The sequence below is a fragment of the Arvicola amphibius genome, chromosome 4, assembly GCF_903992535.2.
Source record: "Arvicola amphibius chromosome 4, mArvAmp1.2, whole genome shotgun sequence".
NCBI lineage: Eukaryota > Metazoa > Chordata > Mammalia > Rodentia > Cricetidae > Arvicola > Arvicola amphibius.
In genome coordinates, this window is record NC_052050.1 from 35,144,715 (window position 1) to 35,165,530 (window position 20,816).

Consider the following 20,816-nt stretch of genomic DNA (forward strand, 5'->3'; position numbering starts at 1 on the left):
GGGGATGGCCTGTCGAGAAATTTAAAGGACTGTAGTCTAAACTCATAACATTTAGGATAGCATGGTTAGAAATGCTTAGGCCAAATGAGTTCAGTTTCAGTGACTTACACCTTACTCTTCAGAAAAACCCTTTCTAGCTTAAAAGGGGAGTGGGGATACCTTGGCCAGAAATATTGAAAAGCAGTTTATAAATATATCCTAAATTAAAAAACATAGTTTAAGTAAGCAATCAAAGTTGACCACTTGTATATTTGCAATGGACAGTAAAATTGAGAAAAATACTACCCTTTGGAAGACAAATGAATCAAAGGAGAATCCATACAATAACTAATGAGTTGCTTTGGTTACTTCTTTCCCCTCCCCTCTGTGCTAGAAATCAACCCCAGGGATTTGCATGAGTTAGGCAACCACAAAGCCACATGCCCAGGATTAATTGTCTGTGTTTTCCTTAAAGGGATGAAGACGAATAATGTTTGAAGAATTCTAAATTTGTTTTCTTTCTGGTGTTTTTGCAAACACAGGAGCTTTGTAAATTGATTTTGCTCTCAAACTAGGCCAGAGTCTTGGACTTACATGTCACCATGGGGGCATGGGAGGTTGATTGGTTCTTGTGTTCACACTCATCTGTTGACACATGTTCATACTGATCTGTTGACACATGTTCATACTGATCTGTTGACACGTGTTCACACTCATCTGTTGATACATGTTCACACTGATCTGTTGCCATGTGTTCACACTCATCTGTTGACACATGTTCATACTGATCTGTTGACACATGTTCACACTCATCTGTTGACACATGTTCACACTCATCTGTTGACACACGTTCGTACTGATCTGTTGACATGTATTCACACTCATCTGTTGACACATGTTCACACTCATCTGTTGACACACGTTTGTACTGATCTGTTGACCCATGTTCATACTCATCTGTTGAACCAACATAACTAACAACACCTCCTCAAGGGGAACTCTGGAACTAGGTTTTGACTTCTCGAAAAGTAAATGTAATTTTGTTCCTCAGAGGTGAATTTGAGTTATGAATTTTAACTATACAATGTTGGCCAAAAGACCAAGAGGCAGTGGGTCAATCACTTGGTTCACTCTGTCAGACTTCCTCTAGAGCTGTAGTTACAGGCATGTGGATGGCATCATTCAAGCTTTCCTAGTAGACACATTGTAATGAATCAGATAGTATAGGTTGTAATATGTGATATTTACAATATCAGTCTTCCTACTTTTGACTGAATTTAATATTTTGATAAAAACAGATGTGATACACTCCTACAATTCCAGAACTTGGGGACTGAAGCAGGAGGATCAAGTTCAAGGCCAGGCTAACCTATATGAGACCTTCAGTAAATAAATACATAATAGCTTGAATCCTTGGAAATGGAAGGTGTAATGCATCTCCCATCTCCTGCCCTCACCTGCCAAATGTGACAGGGCAAAAGTGCATCCATGTTGCAAATAGCTTCTTGTAGGCAAAATTTAGTTGCACACACTCCTTTACATATAACATGTATATCATGAATTAAAAAGAACAATCCACAGTAGTAGCATGTGTGCATGCATGTGTCTCTCACTGAACCTGGAGCTCACTGATTGGCTAGACATATCCAGATTCTTCCATTTCTGTCTCCCAGAACTGGAATTACAGGCACTTGCCGCCTGTCCTTTTTTGTGTGGTTGGTTTTGGTATTTGGTTTTATTTTGTTTTAGATGAAGGTACTGGGAATCCAAATTCAGGTCCCTTGCTCTACCCCCCCCCCCCATTTCTGACTGGTCTCACTATGTAGGGTTAACCTTAAACGTGGTACCCTTTGTTTTGCATTTCTAGGGATGTAACCTAACCCACATGCAAGTGCTTGTCCACTGAGCGTTACTCACAACGTCCATATTTTTCCCATAAGCAACAGGGTTTTTGCTGTGTTGCCAACGCTACCCTCGACGTCGTAACCATCCTGCCTCAGCCTTCCAAGTAGACAGAACCGTAACTTCGTGACCCCATACCCAACCTTTTCCCTCATCTTTGTACTGTGCATTTGCTTACAGCTTTCTCTACTAGTCCCTCCACCTCCAGTTCCATCGGCACATCTGTGCTTTTACTGGCTTATTTTTTAGAAGAGGCTCTGAGGGTGCATCTGAGATTACTCCTCTGAGTAATCATTTATCAGTTGCCCATCTGCATTTTCTATGTGGGATTTGGAGTGAGATCTACTTTAACATAACTGAAGTTGAAGTTTTTGAAGAACAGGGGAAGAGAGTGTTTTTTGGTTTTGTTTTTTAATTTTGTAAAGTTCAAAGTCTCCATTACTTTTACTCTAATGCACTAGTTTTCAAACTGCTATGATCTTGTATGTCCTTTTCCATATTCACATGTTAGAAGCTTTGAGTAGTGCATTACTGACAATAATAGAAAATAATAGCTTTTAAAAGTAATATGTTCACTTTTTAAAGGCCTTCTTTTTGGGGTTTTGGTCTCTAAAAGTTTCATGTTTTTATTGTGTGTATAATTGTGTATGTATGTGCACGCCATGGCACATGTGTGGAGGTCAGGGCAACTTTTGAAAGTTGACTCTTACCTTCTGTTTTGTTGAAGCAGGGTCTCTTGTTTCTGCTGTGATGCTATGCCGTGTACTCCGTGTTGCTGGCCTCTGGTGTCCCTACCTCCCATCTCACTGTGAGAATGCTGGGATTACAGATGCAAGCCGCTGCATCCAGCCTTTTATGAGTCCCTGGGTGCAAAGCTGGGTTGTCAGGCTTAAATGGCTAAATATTCTACCCACTGAGTGTTATCTCCAGCTTCTTATTTTAGAAGATAATTTGGGTATAATAGGGATCTAGGGTATAATAGGGATCTAGACAACAACAATGTTCTACTTCATTAGCACCTGGACTGAAGAGCTCATAAATTGAGTTTTAACATTTTAGGGGTGTGTGTGTGTTTGTGTGTGTGTGTGTATGAGAGGGGGGGGGGAAGCAGGAGTGCACCATGTTCTACTACATATCTTGAACTCAGAATCCTTCTGCCTAGTCTCTAGACTGATGGGATTATAGGCACGAACCCGATGCTGCTAGCTCCAGTGATTTCCAGTATTCATTTGATACAGTTTTTCTTACATTTATTATCTCTTCTTGCTTGTGTTCTTAACCATTTGATCTTGTCAAATGTGATTCTGCGTTTGGTGTGTTGTCACTGGAACCCCCCAGGGTCATTATGTCCTTTGCCGTATCATGTGGCATTCACAAAGCCTTTTCCCTAAGAGAGCCTGTCTTCCTCCAGAGAGTTACTAGTTGTGAACATAAGCAAACATAGGTCTCTGTAAGCACGCTGAATGAAATATTGCTCATTCCCCTTAGCGAAGTCTCTTAGCAGTGCCTCATTCTTTAAGAGCCTATGGTTCTTTACAACTGCGCACTGCTTTCTTACATAAGCTATAATTACAGGATTATTTTGTATATGTGCAGGATGCAGGGGCTGGAGAGTAAACGCTCCCCAGCTAAGCATGTCCTCCACCATGGAGCTACTTTTCTCACATAAGATAATATTTCATCTTGCATAGCTGTGATTGCTAGACTTTTCTCCACCAGTTGTGTGACTTTTACAAGAGAAACACTAGAACATAAAATACTTGAATGAAACAATGTTTAAATTAATACAGGCGTAATCGTGCGCTCATTCTCATGCCTCTCCATTTCCATATTTTATGTAACTACTTTCAAAAACAAATCATAGATTTCAAGGTGACCAGAAAGTATTAGAAAGCATATTAAAGAGTGTTTATGTAAGCCATAATGTCTCAGAACATTTGTTCTCAATTGCAGAAGTTGAGAAAAAGATGTTCAAACCTGAACAGTGTTCTCTGTGTGGTCTGCCGATGTACCTTTTTCATTGTTTTTTAACCATGCAACACAACCTTCGTTAACATTTTTAACAGGTTCAGCTATTACTGAATCTTGTAATTTCTAAACTTAAATTGGGGGCAAATGGCTATCGTGCAGAGTAATGCCATCATTGCCCCCTGGGAATGCAGACTGCATCATTAATAGCCACTCCTCAGACGGAGGACCAGGTGCAGGGTTGACTCTTTCTGAATGTTGTAATCAGAAAGTGTGACCATCTTCCAGCTGCTTAGATGAGTCTCTGCTAGGGGGAGTGAAGGATGCCCTCTTTATGCTGGATCTTAACCTTCACATTCTCCGTAACACTGGGCTCCACCTCTAGGGGGCTGGTCTTGTGAGTCAGGGTCTTCATGCATTTTGACCTGTTTACAGATGTGATGAAACTGCCAAGTGCCTAGAAACACCTTGACAGAAGAACCAAAGACCTGGACAAACTCGTCACTTCATTGCTTCGCTTCGCTTCGCTTTGTTTTGTTTTATGAAAGTGCCATAAACTAAAGAAATTTATAAGTCACCTGAAATTTTATATACATTCATTAGTATAGTTAAATAACCAGATGTCAAAACCCTAATTTGGGTTGAAGAACCTAAGGCAATAACTATATAACCTACATAATCCTATGTCTTTTTTCATGGTCATGCAGCAGTGAATTACAATTGACTGTAAAGTCCACAAAATATCTGTTTTGGGTTTTAGAAAATAGGAGAAAAGTAAAAGCTTGAGCCTACTTACTCCCTTCTCCCCCTTCATTGCTGGATATGGAGCCTAGGCCCCTCCCCACACCCTTAGGCAAGCACGCTAATCCCCAAATAGAGCCCCAGCCTCCTTCCTCCATCCTTTCCTTTTTCTTTTGATGCTGCAGATCATGCTAACCTATCTAGACTGGCCTTGAACTTGGAATCTTCCTGCACTAGCCTCCTGAATAGCCAGGATTACTGCTGGCCTGCACCACCAGTCCCTTCTCCTGCTCACTCTCAGTATATGCTGCTTTCTGCTTCATGCTCATTGTCCTTTTAGTCAGTCAGTGTCTGAGGTAAGGTTAGCAGAAGCCATTTCCTCTTTTTTATAAGAGAGGCACCTCAGAAAAGAAGCTTGTGGAAGCACTGGTTACTCACAGTCTGCAGGCCGTGTGCCTTGCAGCTCTGCTTCCCTCGGAACAGACAATAGCTTGAGAGGTGGCACTTTTCAGAGATGATAACTGGAGCATTCGCGTGTCTATCCAAGCTGTATCTTAACACAGGTAACCTTACTAAATCGCCATGATGCCTAGGACTCATAAAGTTTTAAACTAAGTCCTTTCCAAAATAGGCATATTACAGTTTCCATCATGACCTAAAGAATTAACTGTTTCCTTTTAATAGGAAAATATTAATTTCCTCTTTTGCCCTGTGCTCTTACTTGACAAATTGTTTGGATAATGAAAAACTAAGATCTCACGTCCATTCCAACTGAGATGTTTTTGTGGCATGATTGTTAAAGGATTTACTTGGGAGTACCCAATTAAATATTCCGAGTAGTAACCATAGCTAAGTTGCTTTAAGTAGTGGTGGTGCCTGTGTAGAGAACAGAAGATACCTGACTTTTCCCCGGATCTCTTTTGGGATTAAACCTAGAGCCTTGTTTGTGCTGGACAACATCTTTCCCTGAGCCTCAGCCCAGCTGTTTCTCAAATGTCAAATGTTCTGGTGTGTTTTTCAACAGCTACAATTTATAACACAAAGTTTAACAGATTTCTCTAAAAAAGTGTCTTGTCCAAAAGCAGTCTTGAAGCACATGTGAAGTAAGTTATATTGCTGTTACTGTGTCTTAGTTCTTGTTTCTTGGTAGATTATTGTGGGTAAGTACTAATGTAACAGAAAGTAACATTTGAAAACTGTTTCTAATGTGTTTTTTTAAATGTTATTATTATTTAAAAGGGAGCTTGGCTTCTTAACTCTTGGCAGAAACTTTTTTCCCTCATTTAAAAAAAAAGTTCTATATTTGGCTAACTTGGCGTTTCAGAAATGTTGAAAATATGCCAAATGGAATAAAACCAGTTACACTCCTTTTATCTGGCCAAATTATTCCACATTATAAGGGCTTAGACTCAGTTGAGAGCTTGAGCTGTTGGAATTTATATTGTGATACAATGATAAAAGTGTTTACACTGTAGCATAATTCTGAACAGTAAATGTCTCTCATGTAGTCTTTGTCTCCAGCTTGGTTTTGCTGTAAATGCCAGGGTTTTAAGCTCTACCTTCACCAGAATTAAAACCATTCTTCTTGAGTGCTTAACCAGAAAATATGTTTATTTTCCGGAAGGGTGCTTTCTTAATATTATTAATTAATGGCTTTAGATGATTGTTCTTTTTTATTTGGAAGTTTGAACTTTAATTCTTTTAATTTAATTTGAACTTTTTCATGCAGGTAAATATTATATGTTGAACATATTCTCCCATGCCTCCTACCCTGACTTTTATAATCCCTCCCTCTTCCTAGTTGTCTCCTTTGAACTCCTAGACCAGCTATTCTCAACCTGTGGGTCATGACTTCTTAGGGGGTCAAATGACCCTTTCACAGTGGCTGCCGAAGACCAATGGAAAACACAGATATTTACACTATGATTCATAACAGTTACATTACAGTTACGAGGTAGCAATGAAAATAATTTTATGGCTGAGGTCACCACAACATGAAGAACTGTATTAAAGGGCTGCAGCGTTAGGAAGGTTGAGAACCAAGCCCAAGGCAGTTTCACTTCTTCTTTCATTTTACATATGCATTTGTGATTTTATTCAACTGTATATAAAAATCTAGAAATTACAAGTGAGATGGGGCTGGAGAGATGGCTCAGAGGTTAAGAGCATTGCCTGCTCTTCCAAAGATCCTGAGTTCAATTCCCAGCAACCATATGGTGGCTCACAACCATCTGTAAAGGGGTTTGGTGCCCTCTTCTGGCCTGCAGAAATACACGCAGACAGAATATTGTATACATAATAAATATAAGTATTAAAAAATAGAAATTACAAGTGAGATAAAACATACAATATTTGTTTTCTGATACTGATTTAATTCAGTTAGTATGATTATCCATTTGCATCCATTTGTCCTGCAAATAGCATAGCTTCTTTCTGTTTTAAAGCTGGAAAAGTTGTTTTGTGTATGTGTGCCACCTTTTCTTTCTTCGTTCCTGTCGACAGACAACTTAAGATGATTTCATAACCTTGTCTTGTGAGTTACGTCGCAGTTAGCACTAATAGACCAGTATCTCTGTGACAGTGACTCAGAGTCCTTTGGGTAAACACCCAGGAATTGTATAGCTGGGTCATATGAGAAACCTCTGCACTATTTCCATAGTTAGCACGATCACCAGCCATATATAAGGATTCCCTTTTATCCATCGCCTTGCCAGCATCTGTTGTGATTTGTATTCCTGGTGACTGGTATTCTGACTGAGGTAAAACAGAACGTCAGTGTAGTTTTGATTTGCATTTCTCAAATGTCTAGAAAGAAGGAACTTTTTATATATTCATTGGCCATTTCATCTTTTGAGAACTGCCTGTTCATTTTCCTTAGCTCACCTATTGCCTGGGTTTTTTAATTTGTTGTTATTTAAACTTTTTTTAGTTCTTTGTGTATTCTATATAAATTAACCCTTTGTTGGATATATAGCTAGTAAAGACTTTAGTCCTGTTATGTAGGCTTTTTTTATTTGATTGTTTCCTTTGCTATACAGAAGGATTTTAATTTGATAAGGTCTTAATTGTTGATTGTTGAACTTTCTTTTTGTTTTGTTTTGAGATAGTCTTCTGTAGTTCGGGCTCACTATGTAGCCCAGACTGGCCTTAAGGTCTGTCTCAGCCTCTGGAATCCTAAGATTCCCGGTGTGCACCACCACACCTACTCTGAAGGCTTGAACTTTGGTCTTCATGCTTTCATACAAGGAAAAAACACTGCCTAAATTGGTTGCTTTCAGGAGGACATATACTGCTGAAATCATAATACACATATTTATGAATTTGAATAAAATCTACTGTCTTCCATGTGGGGGTGGTGGATTTATAGTTCTAGTGCATTTTTGTCAAACCATTTATTTCTTCAGAAACTACTTACAAAACTAACAAAATGGAACTGGAGAGATGACTCAGCATTTAAGAGCACATCCTGTTCTTCCAGAACATCAGAGTTCAGTCTCTAGCACCCCCACTTTTGGTAGCACACAACCACCTACATCTCTGGTGCCCCCTCTGGCCTCTGCAGGGACGCGCACACACAAATGAAAATTTAGAAATGTCTAAAATCTCATAAATGATTACTCTTACCCAGGGGCTACTTATTAATAATAACATTGGGAGAAGATGGAAAACTGAAAAATAATGTAAAGTTGAAAATTGTGACGAAACTTTTTTGATATGAGATATAATCCTTTGGCTATGAATAATTAGTTAACAGTAAAATAATAATAATAATGTTTTAATAAATCCATGCAGCATCTGACCCTGGTGTGTTGCACACTTTCTCAACTATAGTAATCAGGTTATTTATGACTAATCGAGTTGAGGAAAACAATGAAAAAGCCAAATATTTAGATGTTGGCAAACAGTTCTTACTATTCTAAGACATGACTAGAAGACACGCTAAGTGGGCTTTCAATCTGCATCCTTTGGTAAAGTAGCTAGCCTCTCACTTCTGTTTGCACACTCTTCCAAAATTATACATACACCATTTATTATGGACGGGGAGTGAATGATTTACACTTCTTCCAGGTAGCGTAGCTGGTTATAGTTTTCTATTTGGGGAAGGCTTGTAAAATGTATTTGAAAAGTTATGGTAGATGACCTAACCACAACTTGAGCTCAGTTTATAGCGTTTACTTGCTGTCAAAACTTAGGAAAAACATTCACAGCTAACATCCATAATGCAAAATGTCTGTCTCATTAGGCATTAAAGAAGCATCGGTCGACAGGTATAATATATTTGGCTGTGTAGCTGATGGGAATGTGGGCATGACCTCCCAAACAGATGAAAGAGTAATCTCTTTGACAGTTACTGGATGGCAGAGCTTGCCTTGGGCCCTCTGCTGCTTCGATGGAAACTGTCTGTTTGGAAAGCATGCCTGGGGAAGGAGGATGTTTATAAGGATGAGCAGGTAAAGGTGAAAGGTTGTCTTTTGACATTTCGGCTAATCCCTTCCAGCCTTTGCTTTACTTAGCATTTCGACTGTTTGCTGGCAGGAGAAACTGGCTTTTTCACATATGCTGTGTGTCATTTTAAATTGGGCATTGGTTTTCATGCTTGATGATCATTAGACATTTGATGAAATTCTAGACCATTTTTCATTTAGTTTTCTGTACTCCTGTTTTTGTATAGGAAAAGTATAGCACGACAGACTTGGCTGACCCAATTACGTTAGTTAGGGTCATTCAGAAAAGCTGTACAAGTGTTCAGCTCGGTGGCTTTCACTCTGTGAGAGAGCTCGCTCTGAATTTGATCCAAATCCTAGCAGTACTTCAGTCTTTTCGTTCCTAATTTTCTTATCTTTAACATGAAGTGCTGTCTTCCTTGTACAGCTGTTAGGTGACTTGTGTGCTATTGTCTGTTGTTATTGCTCAGTCATTGCACCGTGCATGGCTTGTTATAGAAACTCACTGAATGCTGTTGGTTTATACTAAGAACTTTGACTCCCAGATTTCCCAATTTTGAGTATCTATTTCTTAATGTCAATTTTATTTCAATTTTTTTTTCTCCTTACATTTTTGTTTGTTTGAGACAGGATATTGTTATGCTGCCAGGTTGTCCTTTAACTCCTGGTCCACCCTACTCCTAGTCGTCCTACTGTTGCAACCCTTCCCCCCGACCCCCTCCCCCCTGGCTTGGATTTCAGGTGTGCAGGCTGCACCTGGCTACCATTGTCTTTTACTTATTGTTTAGAAGTTTAACCTAAACTAAGTCAAGTTCACCTTTTTCCTCCAACATACCTACCGTACTTCTCTCTAGCTGGAGTGTTAGAAGACGTTTGACATTTTCCTTCACCTGTAGTTGGTGACTCCAGTCTTGTAGGTTGACACTGTGTTTCAGACTGGACCTCTTTTCTCTTCCTTTACTTCTCCAGGGCAGGCCCTCACTATTTTATACCACATTCATGGATTATCTTCATTTCTCAACTTTCCTCACTTCCATATACTCTAGTCAACACAGCATCTTTTTACCCCAAGATGGGATTTCTCTGTCCTGAAACTACTTCTTGTAGACCATGCTGACCTCGAACTCTCAGAGATCCGCCTATCTCTGCCTCCCGAGCGCTGGGATTAAAGGCGTGCGCCACCGCTGCCCAGCTGACATTAACATCTTCACATCTTTGTTTGGTAGCCGTTTGTACGTGTAGTCTTTTCTGTTTATTACCTTTGCATCCCTATTACCTAGCAAAGTGGCCCAAAGTGCATGTGCTACGCTGAATTCAGTGTTTCAGCCTCCACAATCCTCCTGCACTGTTTCAGTACTCATACTTTAGATGGTCTTTTTTATTGCATTTCTGCAGCATCCTTAAGAGCTACTTCAGACTAGCTCCTTTTCCCCCCACTCAATTAGTATAAACATTCTGAAATTGTAATACAGTCAGTCACCTGTCAGCATCTGTGGTAGATTGATTCCAGAAAACAGGGGGAAAAGAACATGCTCAGATGCTAAGTTCCTTAATAGTGTAGTGTTGGATCTGACCCATGCCCATTCTCCTGTGTACTTTAAATCATCTCTAAATTATTCACAATACCTAGTACAATGTCAGTGCTGTATAGTTGTTTTACTGCAGGACTTGGGAAGAATGACAAAAGGTTATATGTCTTCAGGATAGCCCAGGGTGCTTTTGTTTTGCTCTAGATATTTTCCATCAGTGGTTGGTTGACTTCACTTAGGACCTATCAGCATGGAGAGACAACTGTCCACTAGAATATTTTGAACTTGAATAGTTTTAAAAGAAGAACTTCTTTGTTGTGTAAAAAAGCAGTTCATTCTTGGGCTGATAATCAGTATTAAGCAGTAGAGACTTATGAGGCACATGGCAGAGTGTGTTAATAGTACTGGGAATTGAACCAAGAGCCTCACACATGCCAGCTAAGCCCTGCACACTGAGCTGCCCTCTGCCAGCCCTTGGTGCATCACAGTAAAGCATCAGTACTATTTTAACTCTGGTTTGCTTAGACTGTCACTGAATTCTTTTGTATGCATAGATTCTCTTACACAAGTGTCTTTTTCGTGTGCACATGTGTAATTTGCTCTTAGGTGTGCGTGCTGCTGATTGCCTCTTCTGGTCACTCACTCGTGCTTCTGCCCTCCACTCTCAGCCGCTAAACCCATTCGGTGAAACCCTTTCTGTTACTTTATTTTTCCCATTTGAGTTTGTAAAATGTCCACCTCCAGGGTAAGGAGATGGTACATTGGGTAAGATGCTTTTTCTGCAAGCATGGGGACCTGCGTTTGAATCTCCAGGATCCATCCAAAAAAGCTGGGCATGGACACATATGCCTATAATCTCAGCACTGGGGGGTTGAAACAGGCAGATCCCAAGAGCTAGTCTAGCCTAAATGGCAAGCTTCACTTCAGAGGAGACCCTGTCACAATGATGCATAAAGTAATAGAGGAAGACTCTTGAACACTTGTTGTGGTCTGTGCATGTGTGCGTATGGGTGTGCAAACCTATATATTTACATGTTTGCAACGTATACACCATATACGCACATACACACACATACATTTTAAAATAAAATAATTTTCACTTCTCTGCCAAGATTATCTAGAGTTTATTTATTAAACTATCATTTTTTAAAAAAGATTTACTTATTTGCTATATTTCCCCTTCCCTAATGTGTGTCATGCTCTGTTAGTTAGTTTTTGTTTTGTTTTCTGAGACAGAGTTTCTCTGTAGTTTTGGAGCCTATCCTGGAACTTGCTCTATAGACCAGGCTGGCCTCGAACTCACAGAGATCCACCTGCTTCTGCCTCCCAAGTGCTGGGATTAAAGGCATGTGCCACCACCGCCCAATTTGTTAGTAATTTTTAATTGTATACTAGACATTATAGATGGCATATTATAGAGATTTTAAGTCCTATTCTCTTCTGTGGGATATTGATTTTTGTTTTTATAGACAATTCAGTTAGCATCTGGTCATCTTGAACTTGTGTGCATGTGATTCGATGATTTGTTACTGAATTCTCAGAAAAATACTTGATCTTTAAGCTGTCTTGTCAGTTTGATTTAAGTCTTTGTTGGGGTTGATTTAGAATGGGCATTACTTTAAATTACCTTTATTACTAACATGACAAATGGCATTTTTGATGTCTCAGATGGCTGTCAGGGGTTAAACCTATAATTACAGCTATCACCAGTCTGGCAATTACAGCACCCCCAAGTGTTCTTTGACCAGTTAGGTGTCTTTCCTATTCTTAGCCTGAGTTAGGTGCTGTCTGGCAAGCCATGGGTGAGTCACCCTGAACACTCATTACTAGACCTTTAACTAGGAGCTGGCAAGATTGTTCAGCTGGTTAAGACTTTCCCCATGACCTTTGTTTTGTAGGCTTGCTCAAGTTGGGATGGCCTTTCCCACATTGGAATTATAATTTTCTTAAGAATATAAGTTTTTCAAAGTGCCTTAAATATATCCGTGTTTTAAATGATATAAGGAGATATAACTCTATTACATGTTTCCTTGCTTTTCCAAAAGTTGTCCCTAACAGTATTTAATAGTTTATACTTTTCTCACTGATTTAAAATTCCCCCTTCTGCCAAATAAACAGTGATCTGTACCCAGACTCTGTTCTGTATTCCAGTGTTTGATTTATTAGGTCCTGTGTTGGTAGAGCAGCACCACATGTTTAAATGAGTGTTTGTTTAAAGATCTAACTGAACATCAGTCATTATTGCATACATTTTTTACAATTAACTTTGGGGTTATTTTATCCCACATAATAAAACTTTCCTAGCATTTTAACTTAGAAATTAATGTAGCCAGGCGGTGGTGGCACACACCTTTAATCCCAGGACTTGTGGGAGCCAAAGGCAGGTGGATCTCTGTGAATTTGAGGCCAGCCTGGTCTACAGAGTGAGTTCCAGGACAGCTAGAGATACACAGAGAAACCCTGTCTTGGGGGAAAAACAAAAAGAAAGAAATGAGTGTGTTGTTGATGATGTGCAGTGGGGTAAAGGCTCTGAACTCTGGTGATGTGAAACTTTTTACACTGCAGAAATCTGTCTTCTTTCAAGCCCCTAATGATACACGAACCAACTCTGAATTGCTATTCTAGAAAGAATTACTTAAATGTTTAATAACTCTTCTAACCAAGGTATCTGCATTTGCAGGTGAAAAGAATTAAAGTGGCAATGTTACCAATCACCTTGTGCAGGTGACTGTAAAACATGCAAAGGTTACATAGTGCGCAAGGTGGGCAAGACACTGGCAGTGTTTCGTAATGGAAGTATATTAAACAGTTCTCTTAGTGTACAGGCAAAGTTTTCCTTAAATTTTAATAGAAAATTCAGTCTCCAGGGAATAACACACCAGATATGCCCACCTCTTACAAGAACTAGAAAAGCAAATGTCACGATGAAACAATGTTTTTAGATACCCAACACTACGCCTTCAGCCACAGCACCCTGGAGACAGAGGCAGGCTGATCTCCGTGAGTTCCAGGGCAGCCAAGGCTACCCAGAAAAACCCTGTCTAGATGAGCCCCGCACTACCAGGCCGCAGCACACAGTGCAGGAAGAACAGAGCCAGAGCCTAGTAATCTCACTGCTGTGGAAGATTTCATTGCAAGGAGAATTTGCAAGGCACAGTACCAGAGAGGATGGAACCGTGCAGGGAGAAAGTGGCACATATCTGCAAAGGAACCACCTTGAACCATTAAATGAATAGTGATTGGCACAGGCATGAGTGGACCCTCCTGAAGTCAGGGAAGGAGTGGGCAGGCAATTCCTCAACCTTATAAAATGCTGGGACTGCTTTGTGCTCTCGCTAGCCATGGGGTAGAGGGCAGCTCTTAATACAGGTTGGGGGTAGATTTAGGAGTAGACCAGCTCCAAACCCTGGATGTGGGCTTGGGTGGTTGCCAACCAGCCCTCCTATGCCCATGCCACCTAGGCCAGCTCTCTCGAAATGCCCAGGAGGAGGGGCAGGGCCAGCTCTCCCATGCTCACAGCATCCAGGCCAGCTCTCTAGCAGCCCTGTGAGGGGTGGGACCAACTCACCATGACACTTGGACATGGACACAGACTCCTACTATGGTAGGGCTACGGCCCCAGACATGGTGGTTGGGCCTAGACCTCTCTTTGTCTCCCATCTCTCCTTTACACACTTGGTCATTATCATGTCAGGGCCTGTGGCCTCTCTAGAAAATTATTTTTTATATAAAAAAATGGAATTATAGATGAGACAATAGGAAAAATAGCAATATGGTAATCTTAAACCTGATTGTAACAATAACTTTATTGAATATAAATGGGATAACCATTCCATTCATAAAGCAAGGATCATGAAACTGGAAAAAACAAAGTGAGATAGTGTGTGTGTGTGTGTGTGTGTGTGACTGTTCTTTTGATGTGAAGAGACCATGGCCTTTTAAAAAGAAACATTTAACTGGGGGCTTAACTTATAGCTTCAGAGGCTTATACATTATGGTACTGGAGAAGTAGCTGAGAGTTACATCCTGATCCTCAAGCGTGGTATGGGCTTTTGAAACCTCAGAGCCCACCCATAGTGATATATTTCCTCCAACAAGGCCATACCTCCTGATCCTTCTAAACCTTTCAAACAGTTCCTCTCCCTGGTGAGAAAGCATTCAAATATGAACCTTACAGGAGCTATTCTCATTCAAACCACACATACACACACATTTCACATATAAATAAATGGAATACGTATGTGTTACATTTACTTTAATATGAATTTCCAAAGTAATATGCTGTGTAGTCAGTATAGACAAAAATGAGTACAGAATGTCTAAGAACATTTCCTTAAATTTTCAGAAAAGGCACACAAGCAAGTCTGTGGCTGCCACAGCCGGGAGTTTAAGAAGACAGTCGACTGAGAAGATGCCAGTGTTGGAAATGATCTGTGTTATAATTTCCTGATGGTTACAGGCTGTGCATTTGCTAGAACGTACTTTATGCACTGAGAACGTGTGGATTTTATTGTGTGGAAATGTTCTCACACAAATAATTAGATTCTTGAGAGCTTTGAGGAAATGAATAAGAATGATTGAGACTTGAATGACTGAAAAAACTCAGCACTGAGAAACAAAATACTTACTCTAAATAAAATTTTAAATGTTAGATGTGATGTTTAAAATAAGCTTTACTTATCCACTACTTTTTTGGTGTTTAAATTATTAGGTTGAACTAAAGCGACAATATAATGACCACCACTCAAAACTGAGAGGCCTTTTGCCTGGCCGCCAGTGGTATGAAATCCAAGCATACAGAGCCTTAAATCAGGCTCTAGGCAGGTGAGTAAAGTCAAACGATTACAGTGTTACAGTTTTGCCTGTGCCCGAGAAGAAACAGTAATGTTTGCTGCTTTTAACAATCAGTGTGGAAAGTTGGGCAGTAGTGGCACATGCCTTCAATCCTAGCACTTAGGAGGCAGAAGCAGGTGGATCTCTGTGAGCTGCAGGTGTACAGAGTGAGTTCCAGGACAGCCAGGGCTACACCGAGAAGTCCTGTCTCAGAAAGGAAAAAAAAATCGATGTGGTAAACTTTTCTTTAGTTTGAACTCTAGGAAAGTGTATTTTTCATAGACGTGAGAACTGTGGCGTGCACCTCACCAACTGTTACTCGAACACTACCATCGTTATGCCAAGCTGCGGGATAACTTTTTAAGTTGTCATTTCAGAAATAATTTTTTAGTTTAATCTTAACTTTTTGTTGTTCTCTTCCAACCATTTACATTGTTAAGCCGCTGTTATCTTGCTGTCTTTTCTGTCTGACATCCCATTTTCCTTGCCCCCCAAATACACTGCATGTTTTTCTTGAGCATTTCGTTCTCGCTGCCTGTTTCTGTTTGAAGTGTAATATTCAGCTAATAGTTTTTAGGAAATCTTGAATATATATTTTTAAATTCTTGACTTTTATTTGTTATACTTATTTTTTAGAAAACTAAGTATTCTTACCTTCATTGATTGTTATATTAATATAAGTAACACATTGAGCTTCAAGAAAACTTGTGACGTACAGAGTCCACTTGCATTTGTTATGATTTATAAACTCCACATATTAGCACATTTGATTCTTCAGTTGATAATACCTAATGGCAATGCAAGTTGGAACCTAATAATTTAATTTTTTTGTTTTGTTTTCAAACTTGTTAATCTGAAAGTAAATTACCTGGCTAAGATCAGATAGTTATTAAACGACCCTTGGCCCCACCTACACTTTTAAAACCCCAGACTTGCTTTTCATCTACATTTCCTGCCTCTGTCCACTAACATTTTCACCATGAAGCCTTCCATATTCTGTCGTGCCTTTCTGCCTTGGAACATGAGCTTCCATGCCATTCATATGGCATAGTAGCAGTTACAACCTGTGAAGTCATGTCCTATGTGGATGCCTTCTATCTCTTCCCCTAGAGCTATTAGGACCCTAGTATTCCCAGGAGATTGTGCACATTATCTCTATTGTAGCATGTGTTTTATCATCGGGTAATAGCTTGTTTATATATTTGTGTCCCTTCCCATATATGCATACACTTGCATCGTCAGCAACTTCCTGTGTCTCAGCTTGACATTCATGCTTCAGAATTGCTTGGCAAATGGTGGAAAATGTAAGCTTTGCTGCTTTGCCACGTTCTACATTGCCAACTAACTTCTATAGCTTCAAAACGTGTTTTTTTTTCAAAGTTCCACAGAAGTCATGCGTTTGAAGTATCAACACACAGTGCTGTACCTTTGGTATTTTATTGATTGTATTGTCACTTATTGATTTTCAGGGACACTGTCAGAAAAGGGAAATTTGTCACAAAGAACTTTTTATAATAAAGTTTTTAATGAAAAATAACAATGAAATGATTGTTTTTTATTATGAGTGCTAATTGATATAAAGGTGTTTATAGTCAGGCAGTGGTGGCACATGCCTTTAATCCCAGCAGTTGGGAGGCAGAGGCAGACAGATCTCTGTGAGTTCAAGGCCAGCCAGAATGAGTACCAGGACAGGCTACAAAGGTACACACAGAGAGAAACCCTGTCTCAACAAAACAAAAACAAAAACAAAAAAAAAGCAAAAAAAGTGATTATAATTTGAAGCACTGTTATGAAAGACACATGCAGAAAACTGAAGTAAACAGAAGCCAATCAATTGTTTTAATATCTTGTATGCATGTGGGGGAGTGGTGTGGAGTATGTATGGGTTATTGGGATGGGAAGTCCTTCTTTATAATATGTGTTGCTTTTATTGGTTAATAAAGAAGCTCTTGGGCCCATGACAGGACAGAATAGAGCTAGGCAGGAAAACTAAACTGAATACTGGGAGAAAGTAGGCAGAGTCAAGGAGATGCTATGTAGCCATCGAAGGAGACAGATGCCCGGGAACCCTAGCAGTAAACCACGAGCCTCGTGGTAAAATATTAAATAATAGGAATGGGTTAATTTAAGGTGTAAGAGTTAGTTAATAAGAAGCCTAAGCTATTGGCCAAACAATGTTGTAATTAACACAATTTCTGTGTGATTATTTCTGGTCTGGACGGCCAGGAACAAACAAGCAGTCTCTGCCTACAGGTTATCTCATTGAATGTGTCACTTAAAGTTAGCCAGACGGATGAGCCAGAGAACCCCAGATCTTCCTGGTTCTGCCCCTCAGCACTGGGGATGCAGGAGTGTGCTACCACCCTGGCTTTTCTGTAGGTTTGGGGATCTGAACTTAGGATCTCATGCTTGCCCCATAAGTTTACCTCCCCAGCCCCTCGTTGTCGTCTTTTTTAAAGACTACATGGGCATTATAATTATCTGGAGTAGTAAGGTCTGTGGAATATAATAACAGCCTTCAGAAACACACCAGATGGTTTTACAGCCAAGACACTAGAGTTTTTTCACCGTCTGCTTCACTTGTAGTATGGTATCATTTCTCAAGTAAGCATGATTCATTTGAGCAAGGCAGTAAAAACAATGGAAAAGGAAAAGGTGAACCCTTTTTTCTCTTTAATGTTTTATTAATTTAAATGCCTCTCTACCAAAACCTACTTTAAACGCAAAGTGAACCCAAAATAGATTTCCCTGACTTCCTATTGATTTTCAACAGCCTTCTGTAATAATGACAGTATATAACTTCGTCCTGCTCTGCCTTACGTTATGTGATCTGTTGTCCTGGAAATTGTAGCTTACTGTAAAATAAATGTCCAAGAAAAATGTCAAATGAAATTAAAAGGTTTAAACTGTAAAAGTTGAACATATATCGTTGCCTCTCCCTTAAAATCCCTTCTCAATGAAGGAATAAAAACGCCATACTCCAGAGTGAGAAGAGAAGGAACGGCAGACAGAGATGTTGTCACGTTTTTAATACTGGAAACCAGTTGAGTGACTAAATGACTTAACAGGTGAATTGAGCACAGTAATCACAGCTGATTACACTTTTTTTTTTTTTTTTTGGTTTTTCGAGACAGGGTTTCTTACACCATTTTTTAAATGACTTAACAGGCGAATTGACCAGTTATTCATAGCTGATACACCATTTTTTTAAACTATCCTTCTGGAAATCTTGCTTTATTTTCAGTGCTTTATACAAACCTCATTTTCCCCTTTTTTGTAGGTGTATTCGACACAAAAACGATTGGGGAGCTCTTATTCTAGTGGATGATCGCTTTAATAGCAACCGAGATCGCTATACATCAGGTAAGATTCTCAGTTTAGAGTAAAAATTGCTAATAGACTTTGTTTTTCCTTAGTGATAAAAGCCACATGAGATCAACCTATTGTGCAATATAATTGTGTCTAATATAATGCTGCCGTCAACATTATTGTACATTAGATCTGTAGACCTTGTAGTCTTAGTACCTGAAACTTTACACTGATGGACCATCAGTTCCCCATTTTCTCCTCCCCCAAACAGTGGCAACCGCCGTTCCCCCTTGAGGTCAGCAACTTCGACGATGCCTGCGAAGTTGAGTCATGCCGTGTCTGGCTTTCTGTGACGTGTTTCACTTAGTATGCTATCCTTTAAGGTTCATCCATCTTGAAATACCCAACAGGACTTCCTTATTGTCTGTGGCTGAATAATGTAGTTGTGCAGGGTGTATTTCTCTCTTCATCTCCAAGTGGGCATTTTGGTTGTTTCTGCTTGTTCGATCCTGGGGACTACAGTGAACATGGTGGCTGGACAGTTTATCATATTTAAGAATGAAGCCACTGGATCATATGTAAGTTCTAGGCCAGCAGATATTTATGAAGATCAATCTTTTGAAGATATCCCTTTATATTTTTTTTCTTCTATGGTTTGTACACAAACCTGGAAACCTGGAGCACACTGCACAGCCTGCAGGCGGCTCAGCAGACTGGAGAATGTCTTTTCCAGCTGGCTCAATTGGTCTGAATCTCTTCTGTGCTCATTGGCTGGAATCTGCCTCTTGGTACTTGGCTGGCCTGAGTACTTTCCAGCAGTTCTTACTGCTTACATACACTTAAGGAAGAAGGAGGCTGGTGTATCTGGTCCAGAAACCTTTGCGCTTCTAGAGTAGAGAGAATGTTTCACCTCCCTTTAGAACAGTGCTTCTCCAGTGTAGTTGGACTTTTTTTGGACCACCAGCTCCTAAACAATGATAGAGACTTCTTCTTAAATATGAAAGCTTGGCCTTGGCTTATGCTTGTTCCACACTAGCTCTTAAAACTTAACCCATTTACATCAATCTACGTCCCGCCACGTGGCGCGCTGCCTCTCTTCCCTACAATACATCGCTAAAGCACATCCGACTTCCTCGCATCCTTCCTCACAGAGTCTTTCCCTGAGTGCCTCTCTCCCCAGAAACCCCACCTATCCTCTTCTGCCTAGTTATTGGCCATTCAGCTCTTTATTAAACCATTCAGAAGGTACTTTAGGCAGGCAAGGAGGGACAGACACATCTTCACACAGTATGATCAAATATTCTGCCACACTCAACCTTCCCAATGTTTCAGCCCTTTAATAGTTTCTCCTGGTGACCTCCAACTATTATTTTGCTGCTACTTCAAAACTGTATTTTTGCTACTCTTATAAGTCATAATGTAAATTATATTTTCCAATGCTCTATGAAAAGGCCACTCATCCCCACCCCCCAGGAGTCGCAACCACAGGTTGAGAACTGTTAATTTAGAACACACTGTATCTTAATGGGCTTCCCTCCAAGATGGACAGTTTTATCTCCAAGGAAATTGCTACACAGCGCTTGTCACTCAACATTACATTTGCTTTTATGTGTGTGTGCATGTGTGTATGCGTGTGTATGCGTGTGTGATGCAGTCGTGTGAATGTGGACAAACACATGATGTGGTGCACACGTAGAGGTTAGAGTACACCCTCAGATGGCTGTCCTCATTGAAACAAGGTATCTGTCGTTTTCTCATTGTGGGTTCCAGGTCAGGAACCAAGGGCTCCAGGGAATTCTCCCATCTCTGCCTCTCATTATCCTGTAGGAGCGCTGGGGTTACTCATCCAGCTTTTATGTGGGTTCTGGAAAGTCAAACTCCATTTCTCACAGTTGAATGGCAGGTGCTTTACCCGCTAAGCCATCTCCCCAGCCCAGCATTTACTTTTCTGTCACCAACGCATGTGTTAAAATCACAAATCACCCTTTTAAAGTTATAAATCTACCTATATATTTTATATTGATTATTATTTTGTATACTTTTATCTTTTAGATTCTGTGCCAAAATTAAAAGTGATTTGTGATACTCGGATGTAGCTCAATGGTTAAAT

The 20,816-nt window shown here is 40.0% G+C and overlaps 1 protein-coding gene across 1 annotated transcript in view; it reads left to right on the plus strand.

Moving 5' to 3' along the window:
- Brip1 (BRCA1 interacting helicase 1) overlaps positions 1-20,816 on the plus strand; it is a 121,785-nt gene that overhangs the window by 90,652 nt on the left and 10,317 nt on the right. Inside the window, exons 16-17 of the mRNA XM_042054873.1 lie at positions 15,276-15,388; positions 18,678-18,760. Coding sequence (XP_041910807.1) covers positions 15,276-15,388; positions 18,678-18,760 — 196 coding nt within the window. The remainder of the gene's footprint in view (positions 1-15,275; positions 15,389-18,677; positions 18,761-20,816) is intronic.